At 24.8% G+C, this 21460-nt stretch overlaps 2 protein-coding genes across 3 annotated transcripts; both read left to right on the top strand.

The window, feature by feature from the left end:
• Positions 1-479: 479 nt before the first annotated feature.
• LOC122856265 (ATP-binding cassette sub-family C member Sur-like) lies at positions 480-7390 on the top strand. Its single transcript, XM_044157960.1, has 17 exons — positions 480-791; positions 911-1141; positions 1213-1545; positions 1616-1816; positions 2639-2776; positions 2859-3021; positions 3082-3260; positions 3331-3444; positions 3501-4182; positions 4250-4616; positions 4679-5333; positions 5398-5801; positions 5859-6030; positions 6090-6327; positions 6401-6528; positions 6600-7088; positions 7225-7390. The coding sequence occupies exons 1-17, from the start codon at positions 480-482 to the stop codon at positions 7366-7368; spliced, it is 4950 nt and encodes a 1649-aa protein (XP_044013895.1). The 3' UTR covers positions 7369-7390.
• A 411-nt stretch (positions 7391-7801) lies between these two features.
• Positions 7802-12665, top strand: LOC122857197 (cGMP-dependent protein kinase 1-like). Of its 2 annotated transcripts, none has more exons than XM_044159241.1 (10): positions 7802-8095; positions 9647-9809; positions 9917-9982; positions 10044-10419; positions 10485-10801; positions 10869-11113; positions 11188-11511; positions 11577-11915; positions 11990-12296; positions 12363-12665. In XM_044159241.1, the coding sequence occupies exons 2-10, from the start codon at positions 9684-9686 to the stop codon at positions 12456-12458; spliced, it is 2196 nt and encodes a 731-aa protein (XP_044015176.1). In that variant the 5' UTR covers positions 7802-8095; positions 9647-9683; the 3' UTR covers positions 12459-12665. The 2 variants fall into 2 exon arrangements, with proteins under 2 accessions (XP_044015176.1, XP_044015177.1); XM_044159242.1 differs by having other exon boundaries at positions 9647-9782.
• Positions 12666-21460: the final 8795 nt, after the last annotated feature.

Below are 21460 nucleotides of genomic sequence, written 5' to 3' on the forward strand. Positions count from 1 at the left end.
AAAAATAACAAAAAGTGTATTTAAAAAATCAGAATGTTTTATTGAATTTATAAATTTAATAATTGCAATAATAACATTAATTACAACATTAATATTTATAATAAAATATAAATTTTTTAATAAACAAAAGTAAGTATTTAAAAATAAATTTAATTCTTTTAAAAATAGATTAAATTTTTATCTTAAATATTCATTAGAAAAAAAAAAAAAAAAAAAACAGTATATGTGTTTTGTGTGAAGCAATTCATACGCAAATGAGTCAAACCACATTGCCATGGCTATAATTTAAATTTACATTTGCCTCAATAAATTTAAACAGCCATTTATCTTAACAGCTTGGATAAAAAAAAAAATTAATTTAAATTAAAAGAAACCGACTAAATAGAAAAAAATAAAACAAATAATTAAATAAATTTTTCTTTTTTAGATGTAACAATAATTTATTACCACTTCACAATTATCGTATTATTTTATCAATAATGCTATTGTTGGTAGCATCACTTGAATTATTTGAATCATTTATAATTAGAACACCATTGTTACAAATAATAACATTATTATCAATAATAACACTATCAATATTACATCGTCAAGCTGAAAAACGTGATGGTCTTGGACTTGCCGTAACTGCATGTGGATTTATCATCATAACAATTTCACGTTTATGGAGAATTTTAAATAAACATAATGATTTTATTGTATTAAACAATGTCAGATTAATAACAACAATTGGTACATGTTTTATTGGTGGATTACTTGGTGTTATTGATACATATTCACTCTATCGTATTGTAAGTTTAAAAAAAAATCAACATTGTATTTTAATTATAAATTAAATAATTATTTAAATACATATTATTGTTTTTAATTATATTGAATTAAATATGCGCTTTATTTTTTTTGAATACAGATACAAATGAGTAAACATTATGAATTTAAAAAATCTAATAATAATACAAGAGTAATGTATAAACATTCTTACTCACCATTGCTAAGTAAATTAACATTTTATTGGGTTGTTGAATTATTATATCGTGGATATAAAGCACCACTTGATCTTGTTGATCTTGGTGATCTTCCTGAAGAAGAAACAGCTGTTGTACAATTTAAAAAATTCATTAAAATTTATAATAAAAAAAGTGTAAGTTACTGAGTTAAATTAATAAACAAAAAATTGCTTATATAATATTAATTTTGATAATTTAATTTTAGAATGATAAAATATCATTATGGTTTTGTTACTGGAAACATGTATGGCAATCATTTTTAATTGGTGGAATATTAAAATTAATTGGTGACACAACAACACTCATTGGTCCAATGGCAATATCAAAAATTATTAATTATGTTAAATTAATACAAAATAATACACAAATTGATAATTCGAATGATGCTAATTATATATTAACATTTAATGAAATTTTAAACAATGGATATTTTCTTGGTTTTATTATTTTTTTAGCAGCTATTATTCAGAGTACATTGAGTCAAGCATCAACACATTGTTTAAACGTTGAAGGTATCAGATTGAGAACAGCTTTACAGGTAGTTAATTAAATATACAATTTTTTTTTTTAATGCTAATGAAAATGTATAATTATTTTTTATTTTTAAGGCTTTGATTTATAGTAAATCTTTAAAGCTATATTCATGGACAATAACTCATGATGATGATAATGTTTCAAGTGGTAGAGAAAAAAATTTATCATCAAATTATTCGGATATTGGAACATTAACTAATTTAATGTCTGAAGATGTTTATAATGTCATGAGTTTTTTTTGGATTGGACATTATATTTGGGCTATACCATTAAAGGTGATTAATTAATAATTATATAATTCAAAATAATATTAATAAATTATTTATTTTATTATTTCGATATGGAAATAATCTGGCAAGTGTTTTAAAAACCAGTTTAAATCTGTCAAATTTTATCTGAATGATGCTTGATTTTGAAAGGAAATTTTTTAATTTGGAATATTCAGGTAAAATCTGATTGATTTAGGCTGGTTTTTGAAACATCTGTCAGATTATTTTTCTAAAAGTGTAATCAAAATCGATATGATAAAACAACAGTGAAACAACATCGAAAAAAAACATTCAGTGAGTTATAATCATAACTTATAATCATAACTTATAATATTGCATTTATAAGAACTCAAGAATTTTATAAATGCAAAGCGGTTTTATAAGTGCCGAATGGAACACAACAAAAAATTTATTTCTGAATTTTTTTCTAATGTAAAAAATAATTGTAAAGAATGACAAAAAAAAATAATGATAATGGATCATGTCGAAAATTCAAAATTAATAAATGAAAATCTATATCCGAATCGTAATCGTGAAAACTATAATGATAATGATTCGTCCAGTTACTTCAATTAAACGAACTCTCCTAGTGATCATGATAAATTTATGACAAATTAACAAATAATTTAAATAATTAGTATAACTTATTTCTCCCGGTGGAAATATTTCTCCGTCTTTTTCCCGCCTTTTCTCCATCCCTGACTAAAAATGATCCACGGTTGAAGAAATAGCGGAGAAGATGATCAATTTTCAATTGAAAAAGAAAGACGGAGAAATAAACGTTCTAAAAATTATTATTAATTTGTTTATATTGTTATTTTTTTTCAGATTATTGTCATTATTTATTTACTTTATATTAAACTTGGTGTAAGTGCAATAATAGGCGCAATATGTTGCATATTAATTGTAACACCAATGCAATTAATTTTGGGTAAAAAAATGTCAAAAAATTTAAAATTAATATCGGTAATTATCTGCTTATTTTATTAAAATAATCTATTTAATTTTTTTAATTGTTAAACTAATATTATTATTTAATTTTTAACAGGAAAAAAGTGATGCAAGATTAAAATTATTAAATGAAATTCTTCAAGGTATTAAATTTGTAAAATTACGTGGATGGGAAAATATATTTGAAAAACGTATTAAAAAAACACGTGATGAAGAACTTGAATTACTTGATAATGATTCATTATACTGGGGTTTAATAAGTAAGTAATATTAAAATAACAAAAAAATAATTTTTATTAAATTTAATTTTTAATTTACAGCATTTATAACACAAGCATCAACAATTTTAATAACAATTCTAACATTTGGAGTTTATTTTTGGGTTGAAGAAACTCATCTTGATGCTGGTAATGTTTTTTCAAGTCTTGCATTATTTTCACAATTAACAGTACCACTTTTAATATTTCCTGTTATTATACCAATTATTTTAAATGCAAGGGTAAGTTTATTATTTTAATTAAATAAATATTTATCAATTTATTTATTTTTATATTCCCATATATTTTTAGAATTCTACAAAACGTCTTGAAGAATTTTTAGAACGTCCAGAAATTGTCAATGTATTTACAGAGACTGTTGATGATAAAATAATAAATAACGATGAAAGCGAATCAAATTGCCAAGTAAGTATAAATAATTTAATTAAAACTCAATAGCATTTATTTAAATAAAATTTTAGGCTCCTCTTTTACAAGAAAAAAATCCAACGGAAGAAGAAGAAGAAATATTTGAAAATAATTCATTGACAATGAGATGTCTTGATGATATAAATGAGCAAGAAGAACACCTTGTTAATTCACCTGAAAAAACAATAAAAGATACATCAATTTTATCTGTATCTGGAATTTTTAATATCAATAATATTGATAGCAATACATTGACAATAAAAAATCTTGAAATACCAAAAGGTAAATTGACATTAATTGTTGGTAAAACTGGAAGTGGTAAAACATCAATAATATCAGCAATAATTGGTGAATTAAAATTAATAAATGGTAATATAAATTGGTTATTAAATAATAAAAAAATTGCATATGTATCACAACGTGTATGGTTACAAAATACAACACTTCGAGAAAATATATTATTTGGAAATAATTATAATAAAAAATTTTATAATATTGTATTAAAAGCTTGTTGTCTTGATAGTGATGTTGATATATTACCTGGTAATGATTTAACAATAATTGGTGATAAAGGAATTAATTTAAGTGGTGGACAAAAACAAAGAGTTGCTATTGCAAGAGCAATATATTCAAATGCTGATGTTTATATATTTGATGATCCATTTTCAGCACTTGATCAACATGTCTGTCAGCAAATATTTAAATTTGGAATACAAAATTTACTCATTAAAAATGGTAACTATTAATACATGAAATTATTCATTGGCAAATTGATAATACATTGTTTTGTTTTTTTAATTAGGTCAAACTGTTGTAATGTCAACACATCGTACTGAATTAATTAATTACGCTGATAAAATAATTGTTATGGATAATTGTAAAATCCTCACAACAGGTACAATGTTATCACTTGAAAAAAATCATCCAGCACTTATTAATGAATGGAATGAATCATTGAAACATCAAAAAAATAAATTAACAATTCATAAAACTGCCAAAGAACGTTGGTCATTGATAAGGCTTGTATCTCGAATTGCTGGTATTAAAGTTAAATATAATATCAAAAATAAAAATAATGAAAAATCATGGACAACTGATTATGATGCACATGTAACACCACCAATATTTTCACCACTTAAATTACGTAAATCAATGATATTTGAATCAAGGTAAAATAAAAATAACAAAATATAATTTTAAAATTTTTAATTATCATTTATTTATATTTTAGATATCTTGCTCATGATTTAACGGATCTTCCGGTACCAGCTGATGACTGGATAACAAGTAAAAAAAAAAATTACAAACATAGAAATGCTAAACGAGCAATTAGCTTACAACCACCGAAACAACATCATCCAGTTTTACGTCAAAGTAGTACACCAACATTTTTCGAAATAAGTTATTTAAATTTACAAAAAAAATATAATACAAATGCCAATGAACAAAGTACAAGTGGTACAACAAATGTATTAAAACAGCTATTAAATATAAATGATAATAAAAAAATTACTAATACTAACAGTGATAATAGTAAAAGAATATTAAAAAAATTAATATCAACAAAAAATTTACAAGAAAATTGTCAAGTTAAAAGTTTATTATCAACAAAATCATCATCAACAAATGATGAGCTTGATGATGTTGATGAAGAACAAGAAAATATCAATGAAAGTATGAACAATATTGATGATCATGATGATCATGATATTGTCAATATTAACACTTGGTTTGAATATTTAAAATCTGGTGGTTTATTACCTTGTTTATTATTTTTAATTGTCGCATTTATTTGTCAATTTATTCGTGTTATAACTGATATTTGGCTTAGTAAATGGACTGATCTTGGTGTCATTGATAATGACAAAAATAAAATTCATAATCAAGTAAGATATTATTATTCTTTTGTTGATTCTTAATTTAATTTTAATTTGTTATTTTTTTTTTTAGACAATTTATTACTTCAGTATGTATATGGCACTATCAATAACATCAATTTTAATATCAGGAATAAATAGTGCAACTGGACAATTAGCTGGTACATGTGCACGTAAAAAAATACATGAAAAAACAATAACATCATTGTTAAAATCAACAATATTATTATTCGAAATAACACCAATTGGTAAAATATTAAATATATTGAGTGCTGATATTGGAATTATTGATAAAAAATTATCAATAACATTTCAAAGATTAATATCATTTATACTTCTTTGTTGTTCATCAATTATTATTAATATTATTATATTTCCTTGGTTTATTATTGCTGTAATACCAATATGTATTGTTTATTATTATTTACAAAAATTTTATAGAATTTGTGCAAGACAATTGCAGAGTCTTGAAGGAAGGTAAATAATTTATTTTTATTTTTATTTATATTTTATTTATGAATTTATATTTTTCAGCACAAGAGGACCAATTGGTGCTCATTTTTCTGAGACTTTATCAGGACTATCAGTGATCAGAGCATCATTTCAGCAAGATAAATTTATAAATGATATGTTTGAACTTTTAGATTCAAATACAAATGCATTTTTGATTTTAAATACTAGCAGTAGATGGCTGGGTATTGCTTTGGTAAGAAAAAAATATATATAATAAAAGAGACATTTATATTTATATTATTATTATTTTAGGATTACTTGGGAGCAATTGCAGTGTTGACTTCAATAATTGCATCAATATTATCAGCAAAAATATATCCAGAATTTGTAACACCAGCACTTGTTGGTCTTGCAATAAATTATACATTTCTTGTACCGATATATTTAAATTGGGTTGTTAAATTTATATCAGAAATCGAAATGTATATGGGAAGTGTTTCTAGACTGACAATGTTGACGAAAAATCAACAAGAAGATTATCGAGATAATGGTAAGCTACAAAGTAAAAAAAAACAATGCGACAATAATATAAATCGTCTGACTTGTTTTTTTTTTTTAAACAGGATATAAACCTCATGATTCATGGCCTTCAAAAGGTGAAATAATATTCGAAAATGTTACGTTAAAATATCACTCAAGTGTATCACCAATAATTCGTAATTTAAATTTAAAAATTTCACCAGGTCAAAAGGTAAAAAAATATATTCTTACAATGAAAAAAAAAAAAAAAAAACAGTTATATAATATATTTTTATTTTTTAGCTTGGTATTTGTGGTAAAAGTGGAAGTGGTAAATCATCAACAGTAATGGCGTTATTTCAATTATTAGAAATATCTGAAGGACGTATATTAATTGATGGTATTGATTTACAAAGTATAACATTGTTAAGTTTACGTTCAAGGCTATCAGCAATACCACAAGATGTTGTTATGTTTAGTGGTAGTATACGTGAAAATTTAGATCCAATGTGTCAATTTAATGATGATGAAATATGGCATGTATTAGAATTAGTACAAGCTAAATATTTAATATCAAATTATAATGAAGGATTAAATTATAAAATACAAGAAGGTGGTAAAAATTTTTCAACTGGACAATTACAATTACTTTGTATGGCTAGAGCATTATTAAGAAAATCAAATATTATTGTTATTGATGAAGCAACAAGTGCACTTGATTTAACAACTGAAAAAATACTTTTAAATTCAGTTAAAAATTCATTTAAACAATCTACTGTTATTACAATATCAGTGAGTTTATTTTTTCATTAATTTAAAATATAAATAATACATGTTTTTTTTTCTTCAAATAAATTCATTAAATTTTTTTTTAATTATTTATTTGCAATTTCTACAAATATTAATTATTGTTTTTTTGCATTTTTAGCATCGTGTTGCATCGTTATTAAATTGCGATAAAATTATTGTTTTTGATGAAGGTAAAATTATTGAAGAAGGAACACCAAATGAACTTTCATTAAAAACAAATGGTTATTTTAAAAAAATGCTACAAACAACTGAAATTAATTGATAAAAAGAGAAAAAAAGCACAACGACTGATTTTATTTTTTATAATAATAATTACTTTTTTTTTTTTTACATTTAATTAATTGTAAATTAATTATTGTTAGTTGCTATTCAAAGCGGATATAATTTGTCATCTTTTGAATTTCAATGTAATCAAATATATCAATAAAATATAATTTCAAAGAAATAAAAAAAACATATATATAAATTTTAAAAAAATAATAAATTTATATTGCTATGTTGTTTTTTTTTTTTATTTGTTGATTAAAATGAGTATGAGGAGTATAAACATGAGGAAAAATAAAAAATAAAACATTTAAAAATATTTCTCAAGAGTCTGAATGTGGTGAGGAGAGGTGTGAAATGACGATAATAATTGACAAAACTCGGTGAACGTTATCGTAATAATATGTTGCCTTGTGACCACGAGATTTTATTAATGTTAGTTCACTCGCGACCTGCGAGTAGATAACACCTATAACATTATCATTAAATAATTAATTCTTTTTTTTAAATTAAACCTCTTCTTTTTCTCTTAATTTTCATCATCATCATCATAAAGAAACAAATCAAACTCGATGATAAATGTAGTGCTAAAAATAAAAAAAAAAAACAATTATAAACAATTAAAAAAAACAAAACAACAAAAGATATTGTGACATTTTTTTTTTTTGTTTTATTTCATGAAAAACAAGCTGATAATTACTTGAAGGAATTACATAATTAAACAGGTGTTTATAATTAAAAAATTGAGTGAGATTTAAATGATTAGTGTGTTATTTATATTTTTTTTTTTTATAATGAATTTTTATTATTAAATGACCTAATTTTTATTGAAAAAAAAAAAAATAATATTATTATTAATTTTGCTTCTAATATTAAATGATTATAAAATAATATTATAAATTTTTTTTTTTAATTTTTTTGTCTTGTTTATCGATCAAGGCAATCGAGACCAATGAATCATATAAAAATTCACGTTTGAACAAGTGTCTTTCAACTGTCATAACTTTTTCTTTTTATTATTTTTTTTTTTCGCTTATATTATTTTTTTTTTTTAAATATTTATATTATGGCTTTTTAATTGATATAATTTTATTAATATTATAAAGCTATTTGCCATCTCTAGTTTGAATTATAATAAAAGAAAAAAAATATCACAAGTTTATTTCTTTAGTTTTTATTTATAAGAAAAATATAAATATATTTTTTTTTATTTTTTAAATTTTAATTCAAGTGGGAGGGAAATATATGTGACCTTTCTGATAAGAAATTAATGTCTCGTTGACACTGCTTCTGCCATATTATCATTGCGATAAGATTTTAAATTTCTTACTGGACAAAAAATACAAAAAAAAAATATTCATCAAGCCAAGTATTATATTTTTCACGTGAATATTAATAAGCTTTAATTTTTATTATTAAATTTACTCGTTTTTTCAATTTGAAAAATATTATCTTATTATTATTTTTATTTATACGAAAAATATATATCTACTAGACAATAATTGTTATCGGCTTGATGATAACACACACACAAAAATAAAAAAATACATATATAAAAACAAATTAACTACAGCTTGATAATAATACATTTCGAAAAATTCAAATATAAAATCAATCGTTTCCATTTTTAAATATATAAAAAATTAAATTATTATTATGATTTTTTTTTTATAATTTATCGTGCATCTGTTTACTGAAGAATATTTACAAGTAAAATTTCGTTTTATCATTGTACTTGTTATCTTGTCTATATTTATCATAATATGGGTAATGTGGTGTGCCATATATATTTAAAATTATTTCTGTTATCTTTTAATAGAAACGAACCGCAGAAAAATACAAAAAAAAATATTGAAAAAAAAAAAACAAGCTCAGGGAATTATTAATATTTTTTATTATTTATTTATAAAATTATATTTTTTTTTGATACATAATTATTAATAAATAAATCAGAATTATTTGAAATTTTTTTATATTTATTAAATTTATTATCAAGTTGACAAGTAGTAAGACTAATTGTTTTAATTTCAAGGCTAAATTTAAAGAAAAAAAAAATTGTTTAATTATATTTTCAAAGGATTTTTGTAGAGAAAAAATATATGTATTTAAATTTGAATATTTCAAATGCTAATCTAAATGACGTCAAACAAATTATTTTTGTATATCAAACATGAGTATAGATCATGTGACCTCTTGATCAATATTTTAGCAACACGTGTTATTTATATTTATAATTAAAAAAATATATACAATAATATAAATATTTAATTTTACAGATAATTATATTAATAATGAAAATGAATACTTGATAATATGAAAATGAGATTTTCGTGTTTTCCAAGAGCCAGTTTTCTTGGCCAAAAAGGAAAAATTAATTTTGGATCATCAACAAGTCACAGTGATAACAGTAGTGTCAGTGGAATTAGCATTATCAGCAGTGTAATTTATATCAAATTTACAATCATATATAAATTTAATTTTTGCTTAAATAAATATGAAAAAAAAAATATCTAAATTAATTTAAATTTTTTTATTTTTTATTTTAGAATGCATCATCAAAAGAGCCAATTCCTATGAGTTACAAAAGATCAGAAGATCTTGAAAACGGTTTGGTAAATATATTTAATAAAATTTATAAATATTTCTTTAGTAAATTAATTATTTAAATTTCAGATAAGTGAAAATCCAAGTACAACAAATTTAAATACACAAATTGAAAATGGTCAAATTAAAAATACCGAAGATAATAATGATGATAAAAAAATTGATACAAATTTATTACAAAGATCCGAAACAGTTGAATCAAATTTATCATTAATAACACAAAAAAATCCACGTGGTGGTGTTATTGGAAGAACACCAACACCACCATCAGCACCAACTCCAATTTATGATAAAGATATATTATCACGTAAATTAATTAAAAAAGCAATATTAGAAAATGAATTTTTGGGTAATCTTGAAGATGTACAAGTTGAAGCAATTGTATCAGCAATGTATCCAAAAAATATACCACCAAAAACACTTGTTATACAAGAGGGTGATATTGGTAAGTAAATAAAAATAATTTATATTTTTTAGTTTATTTATTATCTAATAAAAATATATTTATAGGTTCACATCTTTATGTATCAGCTGATGGTGAATTTGATATTTATGAAGGAAATAAATTTCAGCATAGTTTTGGTCCTGGTGTTGCATTTGGTGAACTTGCATTATTATATAATACAAAACGTTTACGTTCAATATCTGTTAAAAAATCTGGTAAAGTATGGGTACTTGATCGTTCAGTATTTTTAACAATTATGATGAAAAGTGCACAAGATAGATTAGAAGGAAATATTAAATTTTTACGTAAAGTATCGGTATTACAAAAATTACCAGAACCAAAAGAACATGTATTTGCTAAAATATCAGATTTAATAAGAATTGTAAGTTATAAAATAATACAATATTTAAATGAATATTAATATATATTTGTTTTTTTTTTTTTTAAAGGAATTTTTCCCAGCTGGTGCAAGAATACTTCGTCAAGGTGAAAAAGGTGATAAATTTTTTATAATAAGTGGTGGAAATGTTAGAATAACAAAAGATTTAGATATTGGTGGTGAAGAAGAACTTGTTGTACTTGGTAGAGGACAATATTTTGGTGAAAAAGCACTGTATGATAAAGTGGACAATAAAAGACAAGCAAATGCAATAGCACTTGCACCAGGAGTTGAATGTTTAACACTTGATATAACGTATGTTAAAAATTTTATAATAGCTTAATTTATATATTTAATTTTATATTAATTTAATGAATTTAATTATGCAGATCATTTATGAATTATCTTGGTGGACTTGATGAAATTAAAAATAAAGATTGGGCCGCTGAGTATGATAAACAAAAACGTTCATTAACACCAAAACTATGGACAAATGAATACAGTGAATTAACATTGTATGATTTAGAAAGTCGTGGTACACTTGGTGTTGGTGGTTTTGGTAGAGTTGAACTTGTTACATTACGAACAAATAATGATAAAAGTTTTGCATTAAAAAAGCTTAAAAAAAAAACAATGGTTGATCAACAACAACAAGAACATGTTTTAAATGAAAAATATATTATGCAAGCATGTGATTCACCATTTATTTGCAAGTATGTATATTTTATTTTTAATTATTTTTGAAAAAACATAAATGAATAAATTTATTGCTATTTAGATTATTCAAGACATACAAAGATTCAAAGTATGTTTATTTTTTAATGGAAGTTTGTCTTGGTGGTGATGTATGGACAACATTACAACGTAAACGTTATTTTGATGATATAACAACTCAATTTATGGTTGGATGTGTTGTTGAAGCATTGGATCATTTACATTCACTCAATATTGTTTATCGTGATCTTAAGCCAGAAAATTTAATGTTAGATACAAGAGGATATTTGAAACTTGTTGATTTTGGTTTTAGTAAAAAAATTGGTCCAGATAAAACATGGACATTTGCTGGTACACCAGAGTATGTTGCACCAGAAATAATATTAAATAAGGGACATGATAGGTATGATATATAAAGCCAAATCAACGAAACAAAATTTATAATAAAAATATTAATTTATTATTGTGTAATTATAGAGCAGTTGATTATTGGGCACTTGGTATATTGACACATGAATTATTGGTTGGTAAACCACCATTTAGAGGATCAGATCATATGACAACTTATAATAAAATATTGAAAGGTATTGATGTTGTTGGTGTACCACAAAGTGTCAATAAAAATGCAAATAATTTAATTAAAAAGCTATTACGACATAATCCATCAGAGAGACTTGGCTATCAACGTAATGGTATACAAGATATACGTGATCATAAATGGTTTTGTAATTTTAATTGGCAAGCATTACAAAGACTAGCATTACCAGCACCAATTGTTCCAACTGTAAGTTTTATATTTTTTTGTTTACTTGATTTAATTTAATTCGTTTTTTTTTGTGATTGATTTTAGGTGAGGAATCAAACGGACATGCTGAATTTTGAAAGATATCCACCGGATCGTGAAATACCACCTGATGAATTTTCCGGATGGGATATGGAATTCTAAATATAATTTATTTTATTTTATTCAAAATTTATTTTATTATTTCTATGGAAGAAAAAACACAAAGCAATAAAGTTTCTTTTTTTTTTCAAAAATTATTTTCGAAAAGATCGAATACCTCCTCGCCTATCCTATATTCCTGTTACAAAACTTTCACAAACTTTTTTTGTACATGAAAGAATGATAAAGAAAAAGAGATAAGTCGGAAAATGAAGTAAATACCTCTTTGCCTGTTCTATGATCCTGTTCAAATAGCATATTTTTTTTATGACTTTTTCCATTTGTTTTTTTCATTTTAAATTTTATTTTTAAAAATACCAGGAGAGCAGGAAGGTCAGGAGGTGATCTAGAAATTAAATAAAATACCTCTTTGCCTGTTCTATGATCCTGTTCAAATGGCATATTTTTTTCTTTATTTTTTCTATTTGTTTTTTCAAAAACAAATTTTATTTTTAAAAATACCAGGAGAGCAGGAAAGTCAGGAGGTGATCTGTAAATTAAAAAAAATACCTCTTTGCCTGTTCTATGATCCTGTTCAAATAGCAAATTTTTTTCTTTATTTTTTCTATTTGTTTTTTTCATTTTAAATTTTCTTTTTAAAAATACCAGGAGAGCAGGAAGGTGAGGAGGTGATCTGTAAATTAAATAAAATACCTCTTTGCCTGTTCTATGATCCTGTTCAAATAGCAAATTTTTTGTATAATTTTTTCCATTTGTTTTTTTCATTTTAAATTTTCTTTTTAAAAATACCAGGAGAGCAGGAAGGTGAGGAGGTGATCAGTAAATTAAATAAAATACCTCTTTGCCTGTTCTATGATCCTGTTCAAATAGCATATTTTTTTTATGATTTTTTCCATTTGTTTTTTTCATTTTAAATTTTATTTTTAAAAATACCAGGAGAGCAGGAAGGTCAAGAGGTGATCTAGAAATTAAATAAAATACCTCTTTGCCTGTTCTATGATCCTGTTCAAATAGCAAATTTTTTCCTTTATTTTTTCTATTTGTTTTTTCAAAAACTAATTTTATTTTTAAAAATACCAGGAAAGCAGAAAGGTCAGGAGGTGATCTGTAAATTAAATAAAATACCTCTTTGCCTGTTCTATGATCCTGTTCAAATAGCAAATTTTTTTCTTTATTTTTTCTATTTGTTTTTTCAAAAACTAATTTTATTTTTTAAAATACCAGGAGAGCAGGAAGGTCAGGAGGTGATCTAGAAATCAAATAAAATACCTCTTTGCTTGTTCTATGATCCTGTTCAAATAGCATATTTTTTTCTTTTTTTTTTCTATTTGTTTTTTTCATTTTAAATTTTATTTTTGAAAATACCAGGAGAGCAGGAAGGTCAGGAGGTGATCTAGAAATTAAATAAAATACCTCTTTGCCTGTTCTATGATCCTGTTCAAATGACATATTTTTTTCTTTATTTTCTCTATTTGTTTTTTCAAAAACAAATTTTATTTTTAAAAGTACCAGGAGAGCAGAAAAGTCAGGAGGTGATCTAGAAATTAAATAAAATACCTCTTTGCCTGTTCTATTATCCTGTTCAAATGGCATATTTTTTTCTTTATTTTTTCTATTTGTTTTTTTCATTTTAAATTTTCTTTTTAAAAATACCAGGAGAGCAGGAAGGTCAAGAGGTGATCTAGAAATTAAATAAAATACCTCTTTGCCTGTTCTATTATCCTGTTCAAATGGCATATTTTTTTCTTTATTTTTTCTATTTGTTTTTTTCATTTTAAATTTTCTTTTTAAAAATACCAGGAGAGCAGGAAGGTCAGGAAGTGATCTAGAAATTAAATAAAATACCTCTTTGCCTGTTCTATGATCCTGTTCAAATAGCAAATTTTTTCCTTTATTTTTTCTATTTGTTTTTTCAAAAACTAATTTTATTTTTTAAAATACCAGGAGAGCAGGAAGGTCAGGAGGTGATCTAGAAAATAAATAAAATACCTCTTTGCCTGTTCTATGATCCTGTTCAAATGGCATATTTTTTTCTTTATTTTTTCTATTTGTTTTTTCAAAAACAAATTTTATTTTCAAAAATACCAGGAGAGCAGGAAAGTCAGGAGGTGATCTAGAAATTAAATAAAATACCTCTTTGCCTGTTCTATGATCCTGTTCAAATGGCATATTTTTCTCTTTATTTTTTCTATTTGTTTTTTCAAAAACAAATTTTATTTTCAAAAATACCAGGAGAGCAGGAAAGTCAGGAGGTGATCTAGAAATTAAATAAAATACCTCTTTGCCTGTTCTATGATCCTGTTCAAATAGCAAATTTTTTTCTTTATTTTTTCTATTTGTTTTTTCAAAAACTAATTTTATTTTTTAAAATACCAGGAGAGCAGGAAGGTCAGGAGGTGATCTAGAAATTAAATAAAATACCTCTTTGCCTGTTCTATGATCCTGTTCAAATAGCAAATTTTTTTCTTTATTTTTTCTATTTGTTTTTTTCATTTTAAATTTTCTTTTTAAAAATACCAGGAGAGCAGGAAGGTCAGGAGGTGATCTGTAAATTAAATAAAATACCTCTTTGCCTGTTCTATGATCCTGTTCAAATAGCAAATTTTTTTCTTTATTTTTTCTATTTGTTTTTTTCATTTTAAATTTTCTTTTTAAAAATACCAGGAGAGCAGGAAGGTGAGGAGGTGATCAGTAAATTAAATAAAATACCTCTTTGCCTGTTCTATGATCCTGTTCAAATAGCATATTTTTTTTATGATTTTTTCCATTTGTTTTTTTCATTTTAAATTTTATTTTTAAAAATACCAGGAGAGCAGGAAGGTCAAGAGGTGATCTAGAAATTAAATAAAATACCTCTTTGCCTGTTCTATGATCCTGTTCAAATAGCAAATTTTTTTCTTTATTTTTTCTATTTGTTTTTTCAAAAACTAATTTTATTTTTTAAAATACCAGGAGAGCAGGAAGGTCAGGAGGTGATCTAGAAATCAAATAAAATACCTCTTTGCTTGTTCTATGATCCTGTTCAAATAGCATATTTTTTTTATGATTTTTTCCATTTGTTTTTTTCATTTTAAATTTTATTTTTGAAAATACCAGGAGAGCAGGAAGGTCAGGAGGTGATCTAGAAATTAAATAAAATACCTCTTTGCCTGTTCTATGATCCTGTTCAAATGGCATATTTTTTTCTTTATTTTTTCTATTTGTTTTTTTCATTTTAAATTTTCTTTTTAAAAATACCAGGAGAGCAGGAAGGTCAAGAGGTGATCTAGAAATTAAATAAAATACCTCTTTGCCTGTTCTATGATCCTGTTCAAATGGCATATTTTTTTCTTTATTTTTTCTATTTGTTTTTTTCATTTTAAATTTTCTTTTTAAAAATACCAGGAGAGCAGGAAGGTCAGGAAGTGATCTAGAAATTAAATAAAATACCTCTTTGCCTGTTCTATGATCCTGTTCAAATAGCAAATTTTTTCCTTTATTTTTTCTATTTGTTTTTTCAAAAACTAATTTTATTTTTTAAAATACCAGGAGAGCAGGAAGGTCAGGAGGTGATCTAGAAAATAAATAAAATACCTCTTTGCCTGTTCTATGATCCTGTTCAAATGGCATATTTTTCTCTTTATTTTTTCTATTTGTTTTTTCAAAAACAAATTTTATTTTCAAAAATACCAGGAGAGCAGGAAAGTCAGGAGGTGATCTGTGAATTAAATAAAATACCTCTTTGCCTGTTCTATGATCCTGTTCAAATAGCAAATTTTTTCCTTTATTTTTTCTATTTGTTTTTTCAAAAACTAATTTTATTTTTAAAAATACCAGGAGAGCAGAAAGGTCAGGAGGTGATCTAGAAATTAAATAAAATACCTCTTTGCCTGTTCTATGATCCTGTTCAAATAGCAAATTTTTTCCTTTATTTTTTCTATTTGTTTTTTCAAAAACTAATTTTATTTTTAAAAATACCAGGAAAGCAGAAAGGTCAGGAGGTGATCTGTAAATTAAATAAAATACCTCTTTGCCTGTTCTATGATCCTGTTCAAATAGCAAATTTTTTTCTTTATTTTTTCTATTTGTTTTTTTCATTTTAAATTTTCTTTTTAAAAATACCAGGAGAGCAGGAAGGTCAGGAGGTGATCTGTAAATTAAATAAAATACCTCTTTGCCTGTTCTATGATCCTGTTCAAATAGCAAATTTTTTTCTTTATTTTTTCTATTTGTTTTTTTCATTTTAAATTTTCTTTTTAAAAATACCAGGAGAGCAGGAAGGTGAGGAGGTGATCTGTAAATTAAATAAAATACCTCTTTGCCTGTTCTATGATCCTGTTCAAATAGCATATTTTTTTTATGATTTTTTCCATTTGTTTTTTTCATTTTAAATTTTATTTTTAAAAATACCAGGAGAGCAGGAAGGTCAAGAGGTGATCTAGAAATTAAATAAAATACCTCTTTGCCTGTTCTATGATCCTGTTCAAATAGCAAATTTTTTCCTTTATTTTTTCTATTTGTTTTTTCATAAACTAATTTTATTCTTTTTTTTTCACAGGAGAGCAGGAAGGTCCGGAGGTGATCTAGAAATTAAATAAAATACCTCTTTGCTTGTTCTATGATCCTGTTCAAATAGCATATTTTATGATTTTTTCTATTTGTTTTTTCCATTTTAATTTTTTTTTTTAAAATACTAGGAGAGCAGGAAGGTCAGGAGGTGATCTAGAAATTAAATAAAATACCTCTTTTCTTGTTATATGATCCTGTTCAAATAGCAAATTTTTTTCTTTATTTTTTCTATTTGTTTTTTTCATTTTAAATTTTATTTTTTAAAATACCAGGAGAGCAGGAAAGTCAGGAGGTGATCTAGAAATTAAATAAAATACCTCTTGGGCCTGTTCTATTATCCCTGTTCAAATAGAATGTTTTTTTTCTTTATTTTTTCTATTTGTTTTTTTCATTTTAAATTTTCTTTTGAAAATACCAGGAGAGCAGGAAGGTCAAGAGGTGATCTAGAAATTAAATAAAATACCTCTTTGCCTGTTCTATGATCCTGTTCAAATAGCAAATTTTTTCCTTTATTTTCTCTATTTGTTTTTTCAAAAACAAATTTTATTTTTAAAAGTACCAGGAGAGCAGAAAAGTCAGGAGGTGATCTAGAAATTAAATAAAATACCTCTTTGCCTGTTCTATTATCCTGTTTAAATGGCATATTTTCTTTATTTTTCTATTTTCAAAACAATTTATTTTTCAAAAAATACCAGGAGAGCAGGAAGGTCAGGAGGTGATCTGAAATTAAAAAAAATACCTCTTTGCCTGTTCTATGATCCTGTTCAAATAGCAAATTTTTCCTTTTTTTTCTATTTGTTTCAAAAACTAATTTTATATTCAAAAATACCAGGAAAGCAGAAAGGTCAGGAGGTGATCTGTAAATTAAATAAAATACCTCTTTGCCTGTTCTATGATCCTGTTCAAATAGCAAATTTTTTTCTTTATTTTTTCTATTTGTTTTTTTCATTTTAAATTTTCTTTTTAAAAATACCAGGAGAGCAGGAAGGTCAGGAGGTGATCTAGAAATTAAATAAAATACCTCTTTGCCTGTTCTATGATCCTGTTCAAATAGCAAATTTTTTTCTTTATTTTTTCTATTTGTTTTTTTCATTTTAAATTTTCTTTTTAAAAATACCAGGAGAGCAGGAAGGTCAGGAGGTGATCTGTAAATTAAATAAAATACCTCTTTGCCTGTTCTATGATCCTGTTCAAATAGCATATTTTTTTTATGATTTTTTCCATTTGTTTTTTTCATTTTAAATTTTATTTTTAAAAATACCAGGAGAGCAGGAAGGTCAAGAGGTGATCTAGAAATTAAATAAAATACCTCTTTGCCTGTTCTATGATCCTGTTCAAATAGCAAATTTTTTTCTTTATTTTTTCTATTTGTTTTTTCAAAAACTAATTTTATTTTTTAAAATACCAGGAGAGCAGGAAGGTCAGGAGGTGATCTAGAAATTAAATAAAATACCTCTTTGCCTGTTCTATGATCCTGTTCAAATGGCATATTTTTTTCTTTATTTTTTCTATTTGTTTTTTTCATTTTAAATTTTCTTTTTAAAAATACCAGGAGAGCAGGAAGGTCAGGAGGTGATCTAGAAATTAAATAAAATACCTCTTTGCCTGTTCTATGATCCTGTTCAAATGGCATATTTTTTTCTTTATTTTTTCTATTTGTTTTTTTCATTTTAAATTTTCTTTTTAAAATACTAGGAGAGCAGGAAGGTCAGGAGGTGATCTAGAAATTAAATAAAATACCTCTTTGCCTGTTCTATGATCCTGTTCAAATAGCAAATTTTTTTCTTTATTTTTTCTATTTGTTTTTTTCATTTTAAATTTTATTTTAAAAAATACCAGGAGAGCAGGAAGGTCAGGAGGTGATCTAGAAATTAAATAAAATACCTCTTTGCCTGTTCTATGATCCTGTTCAAATAGCAAATTTTTTTCTTTATTTTTTCTATTTGTTTTTTCAAAAACAAATTTTATTTTTAAAAATACCAGGAGAGCAGAAAGGTCAGAAGGTGATCTAGAAATTAAATAAAATACCTCTTTTTTTGTCTATGATCCTGTTCTAATAGCAAATTTTTTTCTTTATTTTTTCTATTTGTTTTTTCAAAAACAAATTTTATTTTTAGAAATACCAGGAGAGCAGGAAGGTCAGGAGGTGATCTGTAAATTAAATAAAATACCTCTTTGCCTGTTCTATGATCCTGTTCAAATAGCAAATTTTTTCCTTTATTTTTTCTATTTGTTTTTTCAAAAACTAATTTTATTTTTTAAAATACCAGGAGAGCAGGAAAGTCAGGAGGTGATCTAGAAATTAAATAAAATACCTCTTTGCCTGTTCTATGATCCTGTTCAAATAGCAAATTTTTTTCTTTATTTTTTCTATTTGTTTTTTCAAAAACAAATTTTATTTTTTAAAATACCAGGAGAGCAGGAAGGTCAGGAGGTGATCTAGAAATTAAATAAAATACCTCTTTGCCTGTTCTATGATCCTGTTCAAATAGCAAATTTTTTTTATGATTTTTTCCATTTGTTTTTTTCATTTTAAATTTTATTTTTGAAAATACCAGGAGAGCAGGAAGGTCAGGAGGTGATCTAGAAATTAAATAAAATACCTCTTTGCCTGTTCTATGATCCTGTTCAAATGGCATATTTTTTTCTTTATTTTTTCTATTTGTTTTTTCAAAAACAAATTTTATTTTTAAAAATACCAGGAGAGCAGGAAAGTCAGGAGGTGATCTGTAAATTAAATAAAATACCTCTTTGCCTGTTCTATGATCCTGTTCAAATAGCAAATTTTTTTCTTTATTTTTTCTATTTGTTTTTTTCATTTTAAATTTTCTTTTTAAAAATACCAGGAGAGCAGGAAGGTCAGGAGGTGATCTAGAAATTAAATAAAATACCTCTTTGCCTGTTCTATGATCCTGTTCAAATAGCAAATTTTTTCCTTTATTTTTTCTATTTGTTTTTTCAAAAACTAATTTTATTTTTTAAAATACCAGGAGAGCAGGAAGGTCAGGAGGTGATCTAGAAATTAAATAAAATACCTCTTTGCCTGTTCTATGATCCTGTTCAAATGGCATATTTTTTTCTTTATTTTTTCTATTTGTTTTTTCAAAAACAAATTTTATTTTTAAAAATACCAGGAGAGCAGGAAAGTCAGGAGGTGATCTGTAAATTAAATAAAATACCTCTTTGCCTGTTCTATGATCCTGTTCAAATAGCAAATTTTTTCCTTTATTTTTTCTATTTGTTTTTTCAAAAACTAATTTTATTTTTAAAAATACCAGGAAAGCAGAAAGGTCAGGAGGTGATCTGTAAATTAAATAAAATACCTCTTTGCCTGTTCTATGATCCTGTTCAAATAGCAAATTTTTTTCTTTATTTTTTCTATTTGTTTTTTTCATTTTAAATTTTCTTTTTAAAAATACCAGAGAAAGGAAGGAGGTGATCTGTAAAAATTAAAATACCTCTTTGCCTGTTCTATGATCCTGTTCAAATAGCAAATTTTTTTCTTTATTTTTTCTATTTGTTTTTTTCATTTTAAATTTTCTTTTTAAAAATACCAGGAGAGCAGGAAGGTCAGGAGGTGATCTAGAAATTAAATAAAATACCTCTTTGCCTGTTCTATGATCCTGTTCAAATAGCATATTTTTTTAATGATTTTTTCCATTTGTTTTTTTCATTTTAAATTTTATTTTTAAAAATACCAGGAGAGCAGGAAGGTCAGGAGGTGATCTAGAAATTAAATAAAATACCTCTTTGCCTGTTCTATGATCCTGTTCAAATAGCAAATTTTTTTCTTTATTTTTTCTATTTGTTTTTTCAAAAACTAATTTTATTTTTTAAAATACCAGGAGAGCAGGAAGGTCAGGAGGTGATCTAGAAATTAAATAAAATACCTCTTTGCCTGTTCTATGATCCTGTTCAAATGGCATATTTTTTTCTTTATTTTTTCTATTTGTTTTTTTCATTTTAAATTTTCTTTTTAAAAATACCAGGAGAGCAGGAAGGTCAAGAGGTGATCTAGAAATTAAATAAAATACCTCTTTGCCTGTTCTATTATCCTGTTCAAATGGCATATTTTTTTCTTTATTTTTTCTATTTGTTTTTTTCATTTTAAATTTTCTTTTTAAAAATACCAGGAGAGCAGGAAGGTCAGGAGGTGATCTAGAAATTAAATAAAATACCTCTTTGCCTGTTCTATGATCCTGTTCAAATAGCAAATTTTTTTCTTTATTTTTTCTATTTGTTTTTTCAAAAACTAATTTTATTTTTTAAAATACCAGGAGAGCAGGAAGGTCAGGAGGTGATCTAGAAATTAAATAAAATACCTCTTTGCCTGTTCTATGATCCTGTTCAAATAGCATATTTTTTTTATTATTTTTTCTATTTGTTTTCTTAAATACAAATTTTATTTTCAAAGTACCAGGAGAGCAGAAAAGTCAGGAGGTGATCTAGAAATTAAATAAAATACCTCTTTGCCTGTTCTATTATCCTGTTCGAAA

Source organism: Aphidius gifuensis, linkage group LG5 (genome assembly GCF_014905175.1).
Source record: "Aphidius gifuensis isolate YNYX2018 linkage group LG5, ASM1490517v1, whole genome shotgun sequence".
Lineage (NCBI taxonomy): Eukaryota > Metazoa > Arthropoda > Insecta > Hymenoptera > Braconidae > Aphidius > Aphidius gifuensis.

What these genes read in the sequence shown, in the direction of transcription:
- LOC122857197 (XM_044159241.1), top strand. Translation starts at nt 9,684, where the DNA reads ATGAAAATGAGATTTTCGTGTTTTCCAAGAGCCAGTTTTCTTGGCCAA. An exon ending in GAATTAGCATTATCAGCAGT is followed by an intron (nt 9,810 to 9,916) that starts GTAATTTATATC and finishes TTTTTATTTTAG; the next exon opens with AATGCATCATCAAAAGAGCC. An exon ending in TATACAAGAGGGTGATATTG is followed by an intron (nt 10,420 to 10,484) that starts GTAAGTAAATAA and finishes ATATATTTATAG; the next exon opens with GTTCACATCTTTATGTATCA.
- LOC122856265 (XM_044157960.1), top strand. Translation starts at nt 480, where the DNA reads ATGCTATTGTTGGTAGCATCACTTGAATTATTTGAATCATTTATAATT. An exon ending in AAATTTACTCATTAAAAATG is followed by an intron (nt 4,183 to 4,249) that starts GTAACTATTAAT and finishes TTTTTTAATTAG; the next exon opens with GTCAAACTGTTGTAATGTCA. An exon ending in GATGGCTGGGTATTGCTTTG is followed by an intron (nt 6,031 to 6,089) that starts GTAAGAAAAAAA and finishes TTATTATTTTAG; the next exon opens with GATTACTTGGGAGCAATTGC.